Below are 15585 nucleotides of genomic sequence, written 5' to 3'. Positions count from 1 at the left end.
CCCCCCCCCCCGTCCCTTTCGGGCTTTCCCTTGTAAAATTCGCACTGAACCCCCCAAACTTTTATTAAATTTGTACCCGACGGTCGAGTCGTATACGTGCTATGTAGTTTTCATGACAATCTGGCTGTAAATAATAATTTTTTAATAGAAAATAAAATTTTATAACTATTTTCACCCAATCAGGACATTCCACGTCGCCTCCCTTACTGGTTTGCACTTTTAGTACTCAATCATTCTCACCTGGCATTGAGGATCCACATAACTTGGCCCCACGTGTCATCGTAACAACGACGTACGTAATGTTATGCTAATATATTCTGAAATTCTCGACGGCTTTATCCAGGTTGTATTCGGCATTATAAATCGGCTACTATTATAAATATTTAAACTATCATTTATATGGTAGGTATAGAGAGATCAGAACAAGGCGAGTCGCGACGTAACACACACACACAACAGCTCAACACTTATTAGAAAAGAGAGAGAGAGAGAGAGAGAGAGAGAGAGAGAGAGTTGGGGTAGGTGCGTGCGGTGTGGATAGCGCTATGGAGCCGAGCCCGTTCGTTCGGGTGACGGTGGAGTCGCTCGCGGTGAAGTTACCGGCGGTGACCCGACCCGCCGGGCCCGGCGTGCACCCGTCCACGACCCCCTGCTTCTGCACCCTCCGCATCCCCGACGTCGTGCCGTCCCAGACCGCAGCCTCCGTCTCCCTCCCCCTCGCCGACGATCCGACGGCCGCGGCGTCGTCCGCGTCGGCGCCGTCGACGCCCGTCGTGATCAGCCTCGGGCCGGACGCGGTTCGGCGGCTCGCGGGCAAACCGGCCGGCTTGGTGGTGACGGTCTACGCGGGCCGGAGCGGGAGCACGTGCGGGGTGAGCGCGGGGAGGGCGATGGGGAGGGTGAGGGTCGGGGTCGATGTGGAGGGCGCGGGGAAGGGGGGGAAGGGGGTGGTGGTGGCGCATAGCGGGTGGGTTCCGGTCGGGTCCGGCTCGGGGGCGATGCTGCATTTGGTGGTCCGGGCCGAGCCGGACCCCCGCTTCGTGTTCCAGTTCGGCGGCGAGCCCGAGTGCAGCCCGGTGGTGTATCAAGTGCAGAGGAGCGGGCGCGGCGGTGGGTGTGTTCGCCAGCCCGTTTTTAGCTGCAGGTTCAGCGCCGACCGGAGACGGTGCACCACCAGATCCAGGTTAGACTCCGCATCATGATTCTACTGTTATGTTATTTATTTATTTATTTATTTATTTATTTTTTTATTTATTTGAATCTGGTCATTATTTACCGAATGAATTCAATTATTAGTTAGTTAATAATGCTCGTCATCACTATTCTTAACTAGCTAGTGTCTGGGATACTAATGCTCACTGTCTATATATACACACTGTTGCTAGCTACTTGAATTTCGGCCGACTAACATACACGCGCGGCACAATTTTTTTCAGATCACTGCCGTCCGATCCGGATCAGTCGAGCGCGGGCAAGCTCAGGTCGTGGTTCGGCTCCTTCGGGCGCGAGCGGGACCGGCGCTACTCCTCCTCACAGCGTCGGATGGAGCAGCGCAAGGGATGGACGGTGACGATCCACGACCTGTCGGGGTCGCCCGTGGCGGCGGCGTCGATGGTGACCCCGTTCGTGCCCTCCCGGGGCTCCGACCGCGTCTCCCGCGCCAACCCGGGCGCGTGGCTCATCCTCCGCGCCGCCGCCGGCCCCCACGGCTCCGGCCCCAACTGGGAGCCGTGGGGCCGGCTCGAGGCCTGGCGCGACCGCGGCCCCGTCGACGCCCTCGGCTACCGCTTCGACCTCCTCTCCGGCCCCGGCCCCGGGGTCGGCGCCGGCTCCGGCTCGGCGATCCGGCTGGCCGAGTCGGTGCTGAGCGTGCGGCGCGGGGGCAAATTCGCCATCGACCTGACGGAGGGCCACGTGGCGGGATCGGGGCCGTCGGGCGGCGGGGGGTTCGTGATGGGGTGCGCGATCGAGGGGGAGGGGAAGGTGAGCAGGCCCACCGTGGAGGTCGGGGTGAGCCACGTCACCTGCGTGGCCGACGCGGCGCTCTTCGTGGCGCTCTCCGCCGCCGTCGATCTCAGCATGGACGCTTGCAAGCTCTTCTCGCGGAGGCTGCGGAAGGAGCTCTGCGGCGATCAGGATCAGGACTAGTTCCGGGTTGGGAAATCGGACGGCTCCTGTTGCTCTCGTGAGGTGATGGCCAATTTGGCGTTTGTTATCGTGTGGTGGCGTTGGTTTGATCACGACGAGGAGAGAGAGATTGTCTAATAATGTATACTCACTCCTATTCTTTTATTCATTTATGCTTTTGTTTTTTTGTTTTTAATTTTGGTTTCATATTTTATTTGATTTATAGTGAGGCCATTTCATCTTTTGAGGGTTGTATCTAATTTTCGTATGCCACGTACGGATTATTTTGCATAATAATAGTAATTATGAATATGAATGTGAGTTTATTAATTAGGATATGATTATAAACCGGTTGAATGCTCATATACTCAGGTTCACTAGGTGGTGATTTGATTTGGATTTCCATCAAATTCTTTTGAAATTTGAGATAAATGAATATTTATTCTCATGCACATTAAGGATGTAGAGTGCATCAAATTGTCCACAATAATTAGATAGATGTTTTTTTTTTTTTGATTAGATGGATGTGCACAACTTAGCGAAGCTTATGAAAATCAAGCAGCTAATACAACAACATTACTGAACTTTCACTTCTTACATCATCCTATGTCAGAGGAAATGCCTAGACCAAAATTTGGAACAACAGGAAGCTGTTTCCGTATCCGGCTCATCGGAGAAGAACGTCAAAATCTAGATAGAAACCATGACATCTTCTGCAGCTCAAGGAGAGGTATTGACCCGATTGCGGAGCCGGCTCGATCGCCTCAAAGGAGTGGTGGCGGTCTCCATCTTAGCAATATCTCCCCTCTCTCTTGCCTGCTAGTTCACATAAGCAAAAAATAGTGATCAGCATTAACTGGAAAGCTGTAAAACAAGATCTCTACTTTGCAATAAATGGTTATCAATTAATCTAATAGAAAGAGCTAAAATAGGGCACGCAATGATTTTATTTGGATAAAAACAGCTGTAACAAAATCAAATAAATAATCAATCTACAAGTTCACATCTTTTAAATCATGATCATATGTATTACTATGTCAAGGTAAATTGCAAACTCTGTTCCTCTTTTTAGTAAATAAATGGATGGAAATAAATCTAATACTGTGATTTCTATGAGACACAAAATGCAAATATGCAAGAATTTACTCCGAAATGATACTAAAAAGAAGTAATCACCTCTTTCCTCTGCGTCTTCGGAACACTAGAGCTCTTACTTGTATTGGACTCCGCTGATGCTGATGATTCGTTCAAAGTGTTATTCCTTGCTGAGCTTCTTTTCTGAGAGAGCGGAGATTCTGCAGAAGAATCAGCTCCTCTTCTCTGCAATCTTTGAACAGAACTTGTTTTCGAGGAAGTTGCACCTGTAAGTGCGAATTCCCCTAATAATTCGACTTTTGGTGGCCGAGCCCCATTCAAATCCATGTATCCCTTCGCAGAAGTCTCTGAACGCTTGCGCTCGACATCTAAATCACTAGCATTGTCAGCTGTTTTAGCCTTCGCAAAAACTTCCGAACCAATCTTAGTTTCCTTAAATTCAGAGGCAGGTGGCGACGGAGACGGAAAAGAGGCAGGAGAAGAGATCTTATTACACCTTCGGAAGTGCTTGTACAAAGTACTCAAACCAATTATCATCGACAAAGACGTCAAAAGAAATATCAAATATGGCACATATCTCGGCCGTCCTAATCCAACCAAGAAGTTGGCTCGCATTTTCGTTTGTTCATTCTTCTAATCGTCCAGAGAAGTTTCATCTACTTCCAATGTAATGAGATCCGGTCGTGCTTCTTCATCAACTGTCCAGTTCAAAGAAGCTACCTCAATTGGCGCAGCTTGAAAAGATTCGTCCGTTATCACATTATAAGATGCGTCACTATCGCCGTTTTCATCTCCGGATTCAAATGTGCTTCTTCCTGGAGCAATGCTGTCATTAACATAACCAGTCTCCCCGACCTTTCCTTCAGCCACTGAGTGAGCATCACCGAGTGTTTCATCCTTAATAATTTCATCCCTTTCATTTTCGGCTTCATTCACGTTGTTGCTCTTTGATCTGAACAAACTCTCTACGTGTTGTATTCCTTTCAATTCCTTCCTTTCATAGTCATTCCCTTCATTAAGATTACCATCAATTCGGCACGTAAATTCACTAAGACTTGCATGTAAGCACACATTTGAGAAGCCCAACATGGCCCCAATGTACGCTTTCCTGGGAAATGCCCAATCCCTTGTATTCTTGAGATTTCTTCCTATTACTCCTAATTCTAGTGAATAAGTATCGGCAATCGAATTCATGGAAGATATGTAACAAAATGAAGATGCTAAAACCCCAAATAGAAGAAACAACTTCCATGCTAGCCCGGTGTACCTTTCCTTCTCTTCAATCTCATTATCTTCAACATCACTATCATCTTCATCAGCAATTATAAATTCTTCGTTGTGTAAATTTAATTGGCAAGAAACCGATGAATGTGAAGATGATCCCTTTGTGTTGAGCTTCTCAGTATCAGACGAAGAACTCGAGCGGAACCTGTATTCTAGTTCTTCCTCCATCTCTTGCTCTATGAACGAAAGGATTTCCCTTTTCCTGTTTGGATTGTAGCGGAGGAATTCGGGCCTTGGGGACGTGTAGTTGGTCGCAGGATCATAAGGAGCCGAAGAAGGAAAATGAGAGCCGAGTGAACTGTTATCGACCAGTGACCGTGTTCCTATCGAGTGAGGTGTGATTATTTGACGAGAGGATTCGAAATCGGTGAGACCCAGTGAGGGTTTTAATTGAGGGTTAATCTCGAAGAAGGTGTCGGAAGCGCTGTTTCTCTCAGTCAGAATATTCGTGTTTGTTGTTGAAGATACACTTTTCGACATGAACATCTTAGATTCTTCTTTCTTTGGACTTCGTGCGCTTGTTCCGGAATTGTTAACATGTTCGCAGTTCTCATCGTTTTCTTCGACAAGTTCCTTTTTGCTACACTTTTTTCTTTCAGAACCTTGAGTTAAAAAAGAGTAGAAAAGGCTTAACTCAGCTGATTACTAAACCGAAACTCAGACGAGGAGGAAAAGAATAATCATAGGAAAAAAAAATATAAGGAAAAGTAGTAATAATGAAGCACAGGTAAAGAACATTAAAAGCAATTCACAAGGAGATAGATAGATGTTCACCAGGACAAACATTATATAGATGTTTAAAATTAATCAAAATGGGGAAGAGAATTACCAGAGAGGAAGTGATTTGCATCACCAATGCACGAACTTGGGGAGAGAATTTTGTTACGAAAATCCATCAAAAACGCTTCTTTTTTTTTTTTTATGATCTGCAAATTTAATCCCACGAATCCTCCTTTACATTTAGCAAAGAAAATGCTGAGAAATTGCTATAATCATTCACTTCTTTGCGAGGAGTGAGAAATAGAATGGAGATTAGAGGGAAAGGATCGTTGATTCGGAGTAGGTGACCGTTTAAATTTCGAATCTCTCTCTATTCGACCGTTGGGAATTCGTGGTCTCAACGGTCTTATCGCCTGTGCCAAAGTGTGTGTTCCGGTGTCCCTGCGAACAATGTAAATCTCTCCTTTCTAAGATCACAGGATCTAATAACAGTTTGACACGTGGCAAACTTTATATTCGTGCAATTTTATATTATTTCCTTTAAAATACTGTTTAAATAATTAATAATATATTACAATAACGGATTGGGTTGAACATGGACTGGGCCTTTCTTAGCCTGAGAGCTAATGTTAGGCTCGAGCCCGGATCAAGCTGAGCCGAACCAAACCTGACCCACACTACAGCTCTAATTCTATTTTCAGATTTAGTGGGTTCGTGCTCAATATCAAACCCATCCATTCTTTTCAATATAACTCAGCTGAACCTTTATTTTTGTATTTAATTTCTTATTGGAGTTGTTAGCAGGACAAATTTCATCAAATGAGTACAAAGATTAGGGGATGTACAAGATATACATGCAATTTTATTTCGCGAAAGCAGTTCAATTTCTTTCTTTAACTACTTTTCAACTGGGAGAGAGCGAGAAAGAGAGAAATTGTATCAAAATCTGATCCACTCGGAACCGTCGATGAAGCTCATGGAAATGAAGGGCTTTGCTTCCTCGTCAGTGAGCTCTCTCGCCCACGATACTCTCCCCGCAAAGTTCGCTCCGGGGCCGATGCATTTGTATTGACCGTAGAACACCGTCCTGCGATGAATTTGACAAGAGTATATAAGCTTACACACCTAGTATTTACATTAGGCACGATATCATGCTAAGCAATCTAATTGATTGTGCATGCCTTTTTGTCTTTTAGAAATTTTGTGTAGCTTTTAGTGTTTAACTGTTCGTAGGTTGGTATAGAATTTACATTTTTTTGCTATTTGATTCTTATATTTTCTTACATTATTGTTTCAATCAAATTTTTTTTGCTGATAAAATTGGATGGTGTTATGCTAACATGGTAAAATATAATTTATTTCGAAAATAGCAGTTTTAGCAAGGTCGGGAGTTTAATCTCTACTCTTTGCGGTTTAAAATTGAGGCTTGATCCCTGGCTTCTTAGATATACAAACGAATAGATACTATCCTTGTGCCGCGGACTGCGTAAGTAGCGACAACAAAGGGGACAATTTTAAACTCACGTTTCGCGGCTGGGGTCGCCCCAGTTGTACCAGCCACGGGGGAGGATGATGTCGTCCATGTAGGTGTAGGCGAAGACGACGCGGGAGAAGTTGCCCCAGGCGCGGCCCAGGTAGAGAGCCCCCGACCCCGTCACCTTACAGTTAACAAAGCTGAACCCTGTGTCCTCCGCTCCGCTCATCCGGTTCTGAGCTGTCACTGCCCCGTACCTCTCTGCGATCGCGTGCAAGTGACACCCCTGCAAACAGATAAGCACAAGCTACGGTTGACTCCTAAATGCTTTTTTGGTTGGAAAACAACATACGTACGCATTTCAGTGCAAAGACAACGAATCAAACAGGTTTAACCTCAGGATTTAGGAATAAACATTGATTTTATCATAGTCCTTGACCATACTTCTTTGTTTATTAATCAAGTTTTTTATTCTCTCTGTTTGAATATTCTTTTGGGGCTTCACTGACTCAGACATTCCAAGCATTAACTGACACAATATGGCATCTTTTTCCCTGTTTATCCTAAGTACACAAAAATGTGGGGGCATCCATTTTCACAGTATGAACCATTAGGGACATCAACATTCCAATGTGAACAATTTTACACATGACACAATAAACTAGCTAGGCACAAATTACAAAGAAAAATCGTAATTCAATTCGATCGGAACTGCGATCCCCATCAGAGTGCACAGCAACAGTTTGTAGAAGCATCTAACGCAATACTCAGCGAGTCGCGATGTGGTTGGGTCCATGCAGTTGCATTTACGGAACTTATAACACGCAAAACTATGATTGTCTAATACAAACATGATCTGCAAACCTGAATTGCTATCCAACATCTTCAAACTGAAATCAAAATTATACAAGAAAGTTTCCGTAGTAGAATGAAATGAAGTTGCGGAGATACGAACCTCAAAAAAGGAGAGAGCATTTCCGAAGATGAAGTCGACCGAGCCTTCGATATAACAATCCTTGTAGTAATGCCTCCCAATGTGATCATAGAGAGTGTCCTGCGCACCGAGAAACTTACAACCAACGAAGGCCGCGTTATCACCCGATACTCTGAACGCCACCGCTTGCTTCCCCATTGCTCCTGGCGCCGGTACGGGGGTAGTGTTCTAACATTATATATAAAAATATATACATATTGTGTTAAAGATTACATAAAATAAAATATAACTTTGGAAAAGCGTTAAGTTCTTTTAAGAAACAACTACTTTATATAATATCAGAGCAGAATGTCCTGATGTCTCTTCTAAAACACGTTTTCCTTGATCGTGAAAAGAGTATGGGATAAATGATTAAAACGATCGACCACTCTTTATAAGCTTAAAAGTTTGTTGTTAATTTGAGCATATAAAGGAGGAAAAAACAAATAATGACAAAATGTGTTATGTGAATTTAATGAATGAATATAATTTTATTTACCTTGAAAGTAATATTTTTTGCGAGAAAGAAAGGGGCGTTCACAGCAAAAGACGCGGAGTTGTATGTTCCAATGGGTTGGCCTCTGGGCCCAATTGTGTCCGCAGTGTCTCCCCATTGTATCACCGTTTTATCCGCTCCTGCTCCCTCTATTGTTATAAATGCTCTCATAGGTGATATACTCACCTTCTCCCTATACACGCACAAAATTTAAAAATTGAAAAAAAGAAAAGTAATAGAAGACCAATTCGATAGAATTTGGTCTGCTCGTGCGTACAGTGGATATCATATATATGAATCATGTCATGTGCACTGACAGAAAAGATTATAAATAAAAATTCATCTACTTAAGCAGTTGGTTGATAAGCATGTGTGTGATATGACTCACGCGTAAATGCCGGGATTAACTTTGATCACGACCCTCAGTAGATTGATAAAGGGGAGTGAATCTATTGCATCTTGGATTGAGGTGAAGTCCCCCAAAGAAGGGTTCTTGTCCACAGTTAAAGTGTAAGAAGGGAACGCCTTGTTGAGTGCTCTTTTGAACACACTGTGCTTGAGTCCACCAATGAACCTGACCCATCTCATGAACTGCAGTTCCACCAACTGGGTCTCGGTCGCATTAGCCGGAAACGGCTCCCGCGGCGGGTTTCGACCCGGTCGGAGCGTGTTCGTGCGCGAAAGGCCGTGGACGGAGCCGAAGAGGAAGAGGAAGAGGAGAATTGATGATGAAACAATGAAGGACTTGTACATAGACATGGCCATGAGGGAGTGGAATAATAGAAAGGGATAGAGGGAGTTGGTTTTTGTAGAATGGGAGTGGAATTTAAGGGAGATCACGGGTTGAAGTTGGGGGGGAGATTGGGTTCACAAGGTGACTACTATGTACGTACACATGTTTCTTTTGTAGGAGGGGTGAGAGCATTTCTCTTTTTTAAGGAATTTTTGGGAGTTTTGGGAAAGAACAATAATAATATAATTTTGGAATAGTGAGCTTCAGTTGTTCTGGTTCTATTCTCCTGTTAGCTAGGGGTTTTTAATTTTTGGTTAGATCCCTCGTAGCTATCCCTTGGCGGCGGTAACAAGAAACTCTTAAATACTCTTGACCTCCATCTCAGATCCTGAAATGTGCCTATCTTCTAAAATGTTATATATGAAAAATCTACTGATTACGCATCCAACCAGCAAATAATCAACCGTCTCTAAATTATTGTCGCACATCATGCACTGTAGCTAAAAAAAATTCTTAACATATCATTGAGGATAATATTATTTCTTTATTATTTTTTTTGTTGCTACAGTTACTTTCTTGTTCTGTTTCCTTTGTTGTTGTTGTTGCCCGTGAGTCTCTCTCTCTTGTGTGGGTCTTTTTTACCATCCCCATATATGGGCCTAAATAGCTAAGGAATGTTAAGTAGCTCAAGTTAAGGCTCAAAATGTGCTATCAATTTCTTCCATCTTTTATCTTACCAATTAATACCTCTGCAGTTTATAAAATAATAAAAGATGATCACAATTAAGTCTTTAAATTTATTTTAATTAGTGTACTTTTTATTTGAGCTAGATTCAGTATATGCTAAATCCAACTTAATCTGTGGTGGGTAGTGTCTTTAATTAATTAAGCAACCAGAGAACGGAATAACCTCTTACTCTGATATTATACTAAACTATATACTAAACTATATGAAATAATTATTGTTCTACAATAACTTAAGTTATTAAAAAATAATATTTTTATATTTTATACTCAACAAAACTACAACCACTGTAATTTAAAGCTCTATTAAAGATACTTGTGACTCAAAGCAAATAAGTAAGGCGACTAGTGAGGTAAATATTAGTGATGTGTAAAAATTAGTGCGCACAACAACTAAAATACGCGCGCATTATTAATTATTAAATGACACGATCACTTGCTAATTTTCTTTAGTTATAATGGGAAGCATTGCCAAGTTATTATTACATCATAATCCCACCAGAAAACATCAAGATGATTTCTTGGGAAATCCTCCTCCAACGGCACTAGTGTCTTTTTTTTTTTTTTTTTTTGCATCTTCTTTTTAATCTCCTTCTGATTCTTCCAAGACCCTAGTTGCCTCACCATTATAGTCTAGTTCATCTATTCAATGAATGAAGCAGATAGTGCGCTGCCTATTCTAAAATAAAAATATCAGGATGATGGACGAGTGACTTAATTTGGGAGAGAACCATCACCATCATCATCAACTTCCCCTTCAACAATAGGATTAGGTCACAAGCTCAGATGTTGTTATAAAATTATAATAAACACCATACCATATAATGATACTCTATTATTCTATCCAATGAAGGGAATTCGAGCAATAGGTAAAGCTAGTGGATTTGTTCGGCTCTTCTTTTTTTTTTTTTTTTATTAGTGGTCTATGTACTCACGTCACACTTGGCATCACTCGGGCCAGGCAAAATCAAGATGTATTTTCCCATCAGCTAGAAGTGGCCTTTTTAGAAATAGGCCGGTGGAATTGTTATGTTTATTTAGCTTAGTGCGTCTTGATCAGCAACAATAATGTAACTCTATGTACGGTTTTGTTTTTGGTGACCATTTCTCTAAATGCTTCATATTATGTGTATAGCTTGTGTTTTCTAGAGAAAAAAAAAAAAAAAAAAAACTAGAAAACTTAAGCACCGTTTTATTTATCATCGCATGATTATAGTACAGTACTCAGCTTTTTCTGCAGAATGTTACTAGTATCACGATTTTAATTACTTTATCATCGCATGGTGGCACATAAAAAATAGTGGCGATGTCAAATCCTATATGCCTCGGTACTTTTTTCTTTCTTTTTTTTTTAGAAAAAATAATATGGGCAGTGCCATTGCCGTAGTTATACACAATGCCTCTAAAGTTGGAGTTTAAAGTATAAACACAATGCCTCCAAGTTCATTTTTGAAATGAATGAAGCGGATAGCACGCTACCTTTTTCTCAAAAAAGGTGAAAAAAGAAGAAGTATATAGCAGGGCTAAACAGACTTTTAGGCCTCAGCGGATGAACTCAGGTCGAACCCACAGAGCAATCTAGTTTGGGTTCATTGGCTATCAGAAATTAGACCCTGAATTCAATATTTCTGGATCAAAACACATAATTTAGTTTAGATGTGGTTCAGAATTTCACCCAAAACGTACGCAGACGCTTTAACGTGCCATTTACGCTGCAACTCCACAACTCTAAATTGGGCCTCACTAGTTAAATTGGGCCCATTATCCAAAATGGGTGTTTAATTGGGCTGTGAACTATTTATTTATATTTATTATATATATGAACGGCGAATCGAAGGCCACCGCCGCTAATTTTAGGTCGATGGAATCCGCGCCGAAGAAAAGGAAGATCGAGCCGAACCGGTAAGAGAGCAAAATTAGGGTTTTGAGCTTTGATGAGTTTAGGGTGAAAAATGAAACTTTGATGAGTTTAGGAAGGGAAATGGTGTGTAAACTTTGGATTTTGTGTATATAATTTGTTACTCGCTAGCAATTAGTGATCGAAAACGAAGCATGTTGATTGAACAATGAACATGGGGCCTATACTACCCTTTTTGTTGATTGAATACGCATAAGCAGTGATGTTTTTGTGCTTTGGATTCTGAGGCTGTGTTTGTTCCCAATTGGAATCGGAATTGAAAACGCAATCATGGCTTTGCTCGTGAACACCAGAACACGAGCATTTACGCATGTTGATAAACTCGGAGCATGAATGCATGCATATTAGCATGTTATCATATGCGAAGCGGATTCTTGCGAAGTGCTTCTGATAACAATTGTTTATGTTTATGTAAAGTAATTTAGGCGGCGGAAGCTGTCATGAGTTTTGTGAGAACTTGTATCATTTTTCTGCACCATGAACAGATTAGAACTGTTGCAGGAATTAATTTCAGAGGCTTAGTTTACTCTTCGTGATTCGACTTCCAAATTTGTTTTTTCTTACTCCTTCAATAAGCAATATCTACCTTTCAAATGCATTTCTTTTGCTGTTATGTGTGAGTAGGATGCTCGCGTAACTTATCGAGTAAATCTCCTCCTGTTTTACTTCGGGAGCATTTGTTAGTTGTCTGTGGATAGGCATGAAAAGTAGTCGAAAAGTGACTCCCAATTGTTAAGGATGTGATAATAACCTCACGGATGAAACGGAGCATCTTCAAAATCACGATTTTTAGGACTTCTCTATGGAATAAATCAAGACTATTATGTCATAAACTTAACCCCATTCAACTTGTTCCATTAATGCCCAAACAATGATTTTCTCTTTAATTTCCCATTTTCTTTCATTAATGCAGGAATAATTCCTCACAAACTCCGGTTGATAAAATAGTAACATCCCCACATCACTCCTCAGTATGTGTTTACCTCCTTAAACTCGTTGCTGACAATCTTCTTTGTTCTATCTTTTGAGTATCGTTTGTTACCGGCTTTGTATGTGCAGGTTCCAGAGAGTCCTGCTGTTCAGGTGGATTCGAGAGTTCAACAGGCCAAGAAATTCGCCGTGGCTCAAGCACAGCTAGAAGGATGTCTCGGGAATTATAGAAGCTTTGACTCTCCCTTTGGAAACTATCTTGTTCCAGTTATCCCGACTCGCGCAGACCTATTTGGTGAATGACTTTAGAGTTTCGAGTCGGTGCCAATTTGGTCAGAAACAAAGATAAAGCAAGCAAAAACTACTCATTCGACTATCGAGAGAATTCTCTTTCTCAGACTTAGTGGTCAGATTATTTGGCGACAACTCTTTGTTTAAGTTTTGTATAGCATTTTGTTGCTCGTATTATGGCTGGCTCCATATCAACGTCTATTACTTTCGCCCCTGCTCAATGTATCGTCATAATGCCATGGAACTTTTGTATGGATTCATATATATCTGTTGGTGGAAACAGTGCAAGATAATGTACAATTAGGGAAGCAAATATCATTTGAAATACAAATACAGGTATTAAATTTGAGAAAATGTGATAGTTTGTGTTCTTCTGGGGAGTTAATTAGGACTAATCTATCAGTTGTTACAAAGAATCAGCTGCATGTTGAACTTTTTATTTTTTTTATTCTCATATTCATGTTAATTCGAAAGAACATTCTCTGTGCTTTAGGCACACTTTACTTATTCTTGTTGTGTGTGTATTATATATCTGTTAAACTGCTTTCAACTTTAAGCTGTAAGAATTATCAAGAAAATTTTTAAATTTTCGTCGTATTCCTAAGGAGGGACTATGGATGGACCTTGGATAGAAGTTACATTTAAAAAATAATTCAGGGGCCTCTTATTTTTACACTAATTTTATCAACATATTTTCAATATTAAAAATTTAAAAAAGTGTCTAAACTTTCGATGGTTGGGTTTAAATTTTACACCCTATTTTTAGTAGGTGTATAAGCAGCATTTCTCTTTATAGAATCTCCCAGATATTTGATATGAAAAATAAATATCTTCCAATAATGCATGTCCTTTTGTATTTTCCTTGCCTCAAAAAGTAACCATATATGATGTGATTAAATCCTTTTTGATATATTTGTTATCTTCCTTTCTTATCTTTTGGAAAGCACAATGTTTTTTCTAACCAAAGGAAGAAAAAAAAAAAAAAGGAAAAATGCTGTGAGTCTCTTATAGAAAGTTTCTGATGAATTATCAAAATAATGATAAATTTATCCAATGTTGTAGTTTGTATGCATAATCAATTTAAACTATCTACATTATATTTACTAAAACTTTTATAACCCATAAAAAAAAAAAATACTTTTTGAGTTCTCTACTGTAGGTTTTCAATCATGTTGTGGATTCGGCTTGCTGAGAAGATGAGCATCGCACAATAGGGAGCCCACCTCATGTGCATAGAGGGTCTCTATCTAATGTCTATCGCCAATTCAGCGAGCCAATTTTGCACTGTATCGACCAAAAAAAATAAAATAAAAAATAAGATAATATTATAAGGTAGCTGTAGCCATTGCTGTTCATAAAAAGTAGGAGATTTGGAGATTCTTGGCACTCTTTGTTTGTTTTTTTTTTTTAGAGAGATAGGTAGCACGCTATCCGCTTCGTTTATTTTAGAAAAAACTTTAAAAATCTTTCCTGTGATTTCACATTTTTTTTATTTCAGTACCCAATGGTTTAAAGTGTATCAAGTTAGTATCCTGTGGTTTTTCACTTTATCACTTTAGTATCTTGTGGTTTAAAGTGTATCAAGTTAGTACCATATGATTTTGCACTTTATCATTTTAGTACCGTGTGGTTTCACACTTTATCACTTTAGCATCCTATAGTTTAAAAAACCACAGGATACTAATTTGATACAAAATTAAAACCACAAAATACTAAAGCGATAAAGTGCAAAACCACAGGGTACTAACTTGATACACTTTAAACCACAGGGTACTAAAGCGATAAAGTGAGAAATCACAAGGTACTAACTTGATACATTATAAACCACATGGTACTAAAGTGAAAAAAATTAAAACCACAATGAGAGTTTTTGAAGTTTTTTTTTTTATTTTATTTAAAAATAAATTTAGCTGAAAATGTGAATCAACTAGAATTCGAACAAGCGGCCTCCGGTGCTAATTATCAAATTTTGTTTGCCACTTGTCCCGGAACGGTCAGTTCTTGGCACTCTTTGTTAGCAGCGGATTGGCTGGACGGCAACTTTACTGGTGCAGGTCAGGATCATGATGTGATGTGATGTGATGTGCAAAGCATGTGTGAGAGTACATTTTTAACTATCATGCAAGTGAATCTTTTAAAGTGAAGCTGTGAGTCATACATGAGACAATTGATGTGACGGATTCTGGAGCATTTTTGTTTGTGCTTCCATTGCAAACGACAAATGGAGTGCCATTGTTTAATGGCTTGTTTGAGAAGGTTTAAGTAATATGAGCACAAATTAAGATGCGTCAGTGAGGTGGGTGAGTAGAAATCATTATCTTAGATTCTTGCTTTGAGATTCGAACATATCAGGGTTTAATGACTCAGACATACATGCTTTTCTCACTAGGTAAAGAGCTTTTCACTTAATTCTTAATATTATTCTTATTATTTGAAATAGTTCTTATCTATAATTTATCCTGCAGTTAGACATCAGAATAAATTTCTAAACAATAAAAAAAAAAACTCAAATTTAGAACCTTCAATTTTATTATGAACAAACTATAGAGATTTGTATAATTAGACGTTCTTTTGACCCTGCTCACATCAAATTACTTTAACGATTTGATTTTTTATATTTATCTTGTCAAAGAGTTTCCCTAGTCTAGCCTTTCTCTTTTCTTTTTTCCTTTTTTTATGGAATTAAAAACCTTTCTCTTTCCTACTTTGGTGGAGATTCTTGTTGTATACGTGGAGCGGCACAAGCGTTGCGTGAGAGATCACTTCTTGTTTGTGTGAGGTTACATTCTCCCAAAAAAAA

General features: G+C 40.3%; 4 protein-coding genes across 4 annotated transcripts; 2 read left to right on the top strand and 2 right to left on the bottom strand.

The window, feature by feature from the left end:
- Window positions 366-2371, top strand: LOC109717845. Its single transcript, XM_020243784.1, has 2 exons — window positions 366-1183; window positions 1437-2371. The coding sequence occupies exons 1-2, from the start codon at window positions 546-548 to the stop codon at window positions 2146-2148; spliced, it is 1350 nt and encodes a 449-aa protein (XP_020099373.1). The 5' UTR covers window positions 366-545; the 3' UTR covers window positions 2149-2371.
- LOC109717846 lies at window positions 2304-5524 on the bottom strand. Its single transcript, XM_020243785.1, has 3 exons — window positions 5336-5524; window positions 3304-5108; window positions 2304-2943 (listed from the first exon to the last, which is right to left on the bottom strand). Exons 1-2 carry the CDS (start codon window positions 5400-5402, stop codon window positions 3856-3858), a joined length of 1320 nt encoding a protein of 439 aa, XP_020099374.1. The 5' UTR covers window positions 5403-5524; the 3' UTR covers window positions 2304-2943; window positions 3304-3855.
- Window positions 6101-9028, bottom strand: LOC109717743 (probable pectinesterase 53). Its single transcript, XM_020243631.1, has 5 exons — window positions 8558-9028; window positions 8173-8362; window positions 7656-7862; window positions 6751-6986; window positions 6101-6313 (listed from the first exon to the last, which is right to left on the bottom strand). Exons 1-5 carry the CDS (start codon window positions 8932-8934, stop codon window positions 6166-6168), a joined length of 1158 nt encoding a protein of 385 aa, XP_020099220.1. The 5' UTR covers window positions 8935-9028; the 3' UTR covers window positions 6101-6165.
- On the top strand, window positions 11477-13139 carry LOC109717037. Its single transcript, XM_020242683.1, has 3 exons — window positions 11477-11548; window positions 12478-12535; window positions 12624-13139. The coding sequence occupies exons 1-3, from the start codon at window positions 11508-11510 to the stop codon at window positions 12795-12797; spliced, it is 273 nt and encodes a 90-aa protein (XP_020098272.1). The 5' UTR covers window positions 11477-11507; the 3' UTR covers window positions 12798-13139.

This window comes from Ananas comosus, linkage group 11 (assembly GCF_001540865.1).
Source record: "Ananas comosus cultivar F153 linkage group 11, ASM154086v1, whole genome shotgun sequence".
Lineage (NCBI taxonomy): Eukaryota > Viridiplantae > Streptophyta > Magnoliopsida > Poales > Bromeliaceae > Ananas > Ananas comosus.
The sequence above is the reverse complement of the archived record's forward strand: the minus strand, read 5'-3'. Positions and strand labels throughout refer to the sequence as shown.

Coding starts and splice junctions, on each gene's coding strand:
- LOC109717845 (XM_020243784.1), top strand. CDS start 546: ATGGAGCCGAGCCCGTTCGTTCGGGTGACGGTGGAGTCGCTCGCGGTG. Junction 1,184..1,436: donor CGGTGCACCACCAGATCCAG/GTTAGACTCCGC, acceptor AATTTTTTTCAG/ATCACTGCCGTCCGATCCGG.
- LOC109717846 (XM_020243785.1), bottom strand. CDS start 5,402: ATGGATTTTCGTAACAAAATTCTCTCCCCAAGTTCGTGCATTGGTGAT. Junction 5,109..5,335: donor TGCAAATCACTTCCTCTCTG/GTAATTCTCTTC, acceptor TTTTAACTCAAG/GTTCTGAAAGAAAAAAGTGT.
- LOC109717743 (XM_020243631.1), bottom strand. CDS start 8,934: ATGGCCATGTCTATGTACAAGTCCTTCATTGTTTCATCATCAATTCTC. Junction 6,987..7,655: donor ATGCTCTCTCCTTTTTTGAG/GTTCGTATCTCC, acceptor ATCTGTTTGCAG/GGGTGTCACTTGCACGCGAT. Junction 6,314..6,750: donor GGCGACCCCAGCCGCGAAAC/GTGAGTTTAAAA, acceptor AATTCATCGCAG/GACGGTGTTCTACGGTCAAT.
- LOC109717037 (XM_020242683.1), top strand. CDS start 11,508: ATGGAATCCGCGCCGAAGAAAAGGAAGATCGAGCCGAACCG. Junction 11,549..12,477: donor AGGAAGATCGAGCCGAACCG/GTAAGAGAGCAA, acceptor TCATTAATGCAG/GAATAATTCCTCACAAACTC. Junction 12,536..12,623: donor CATCCCCACATCACTCCTCA/GTATGTGTTTAC, acceptor TTGTATGTGCAG/GTTCCAGAGAGTCCTGCTGT.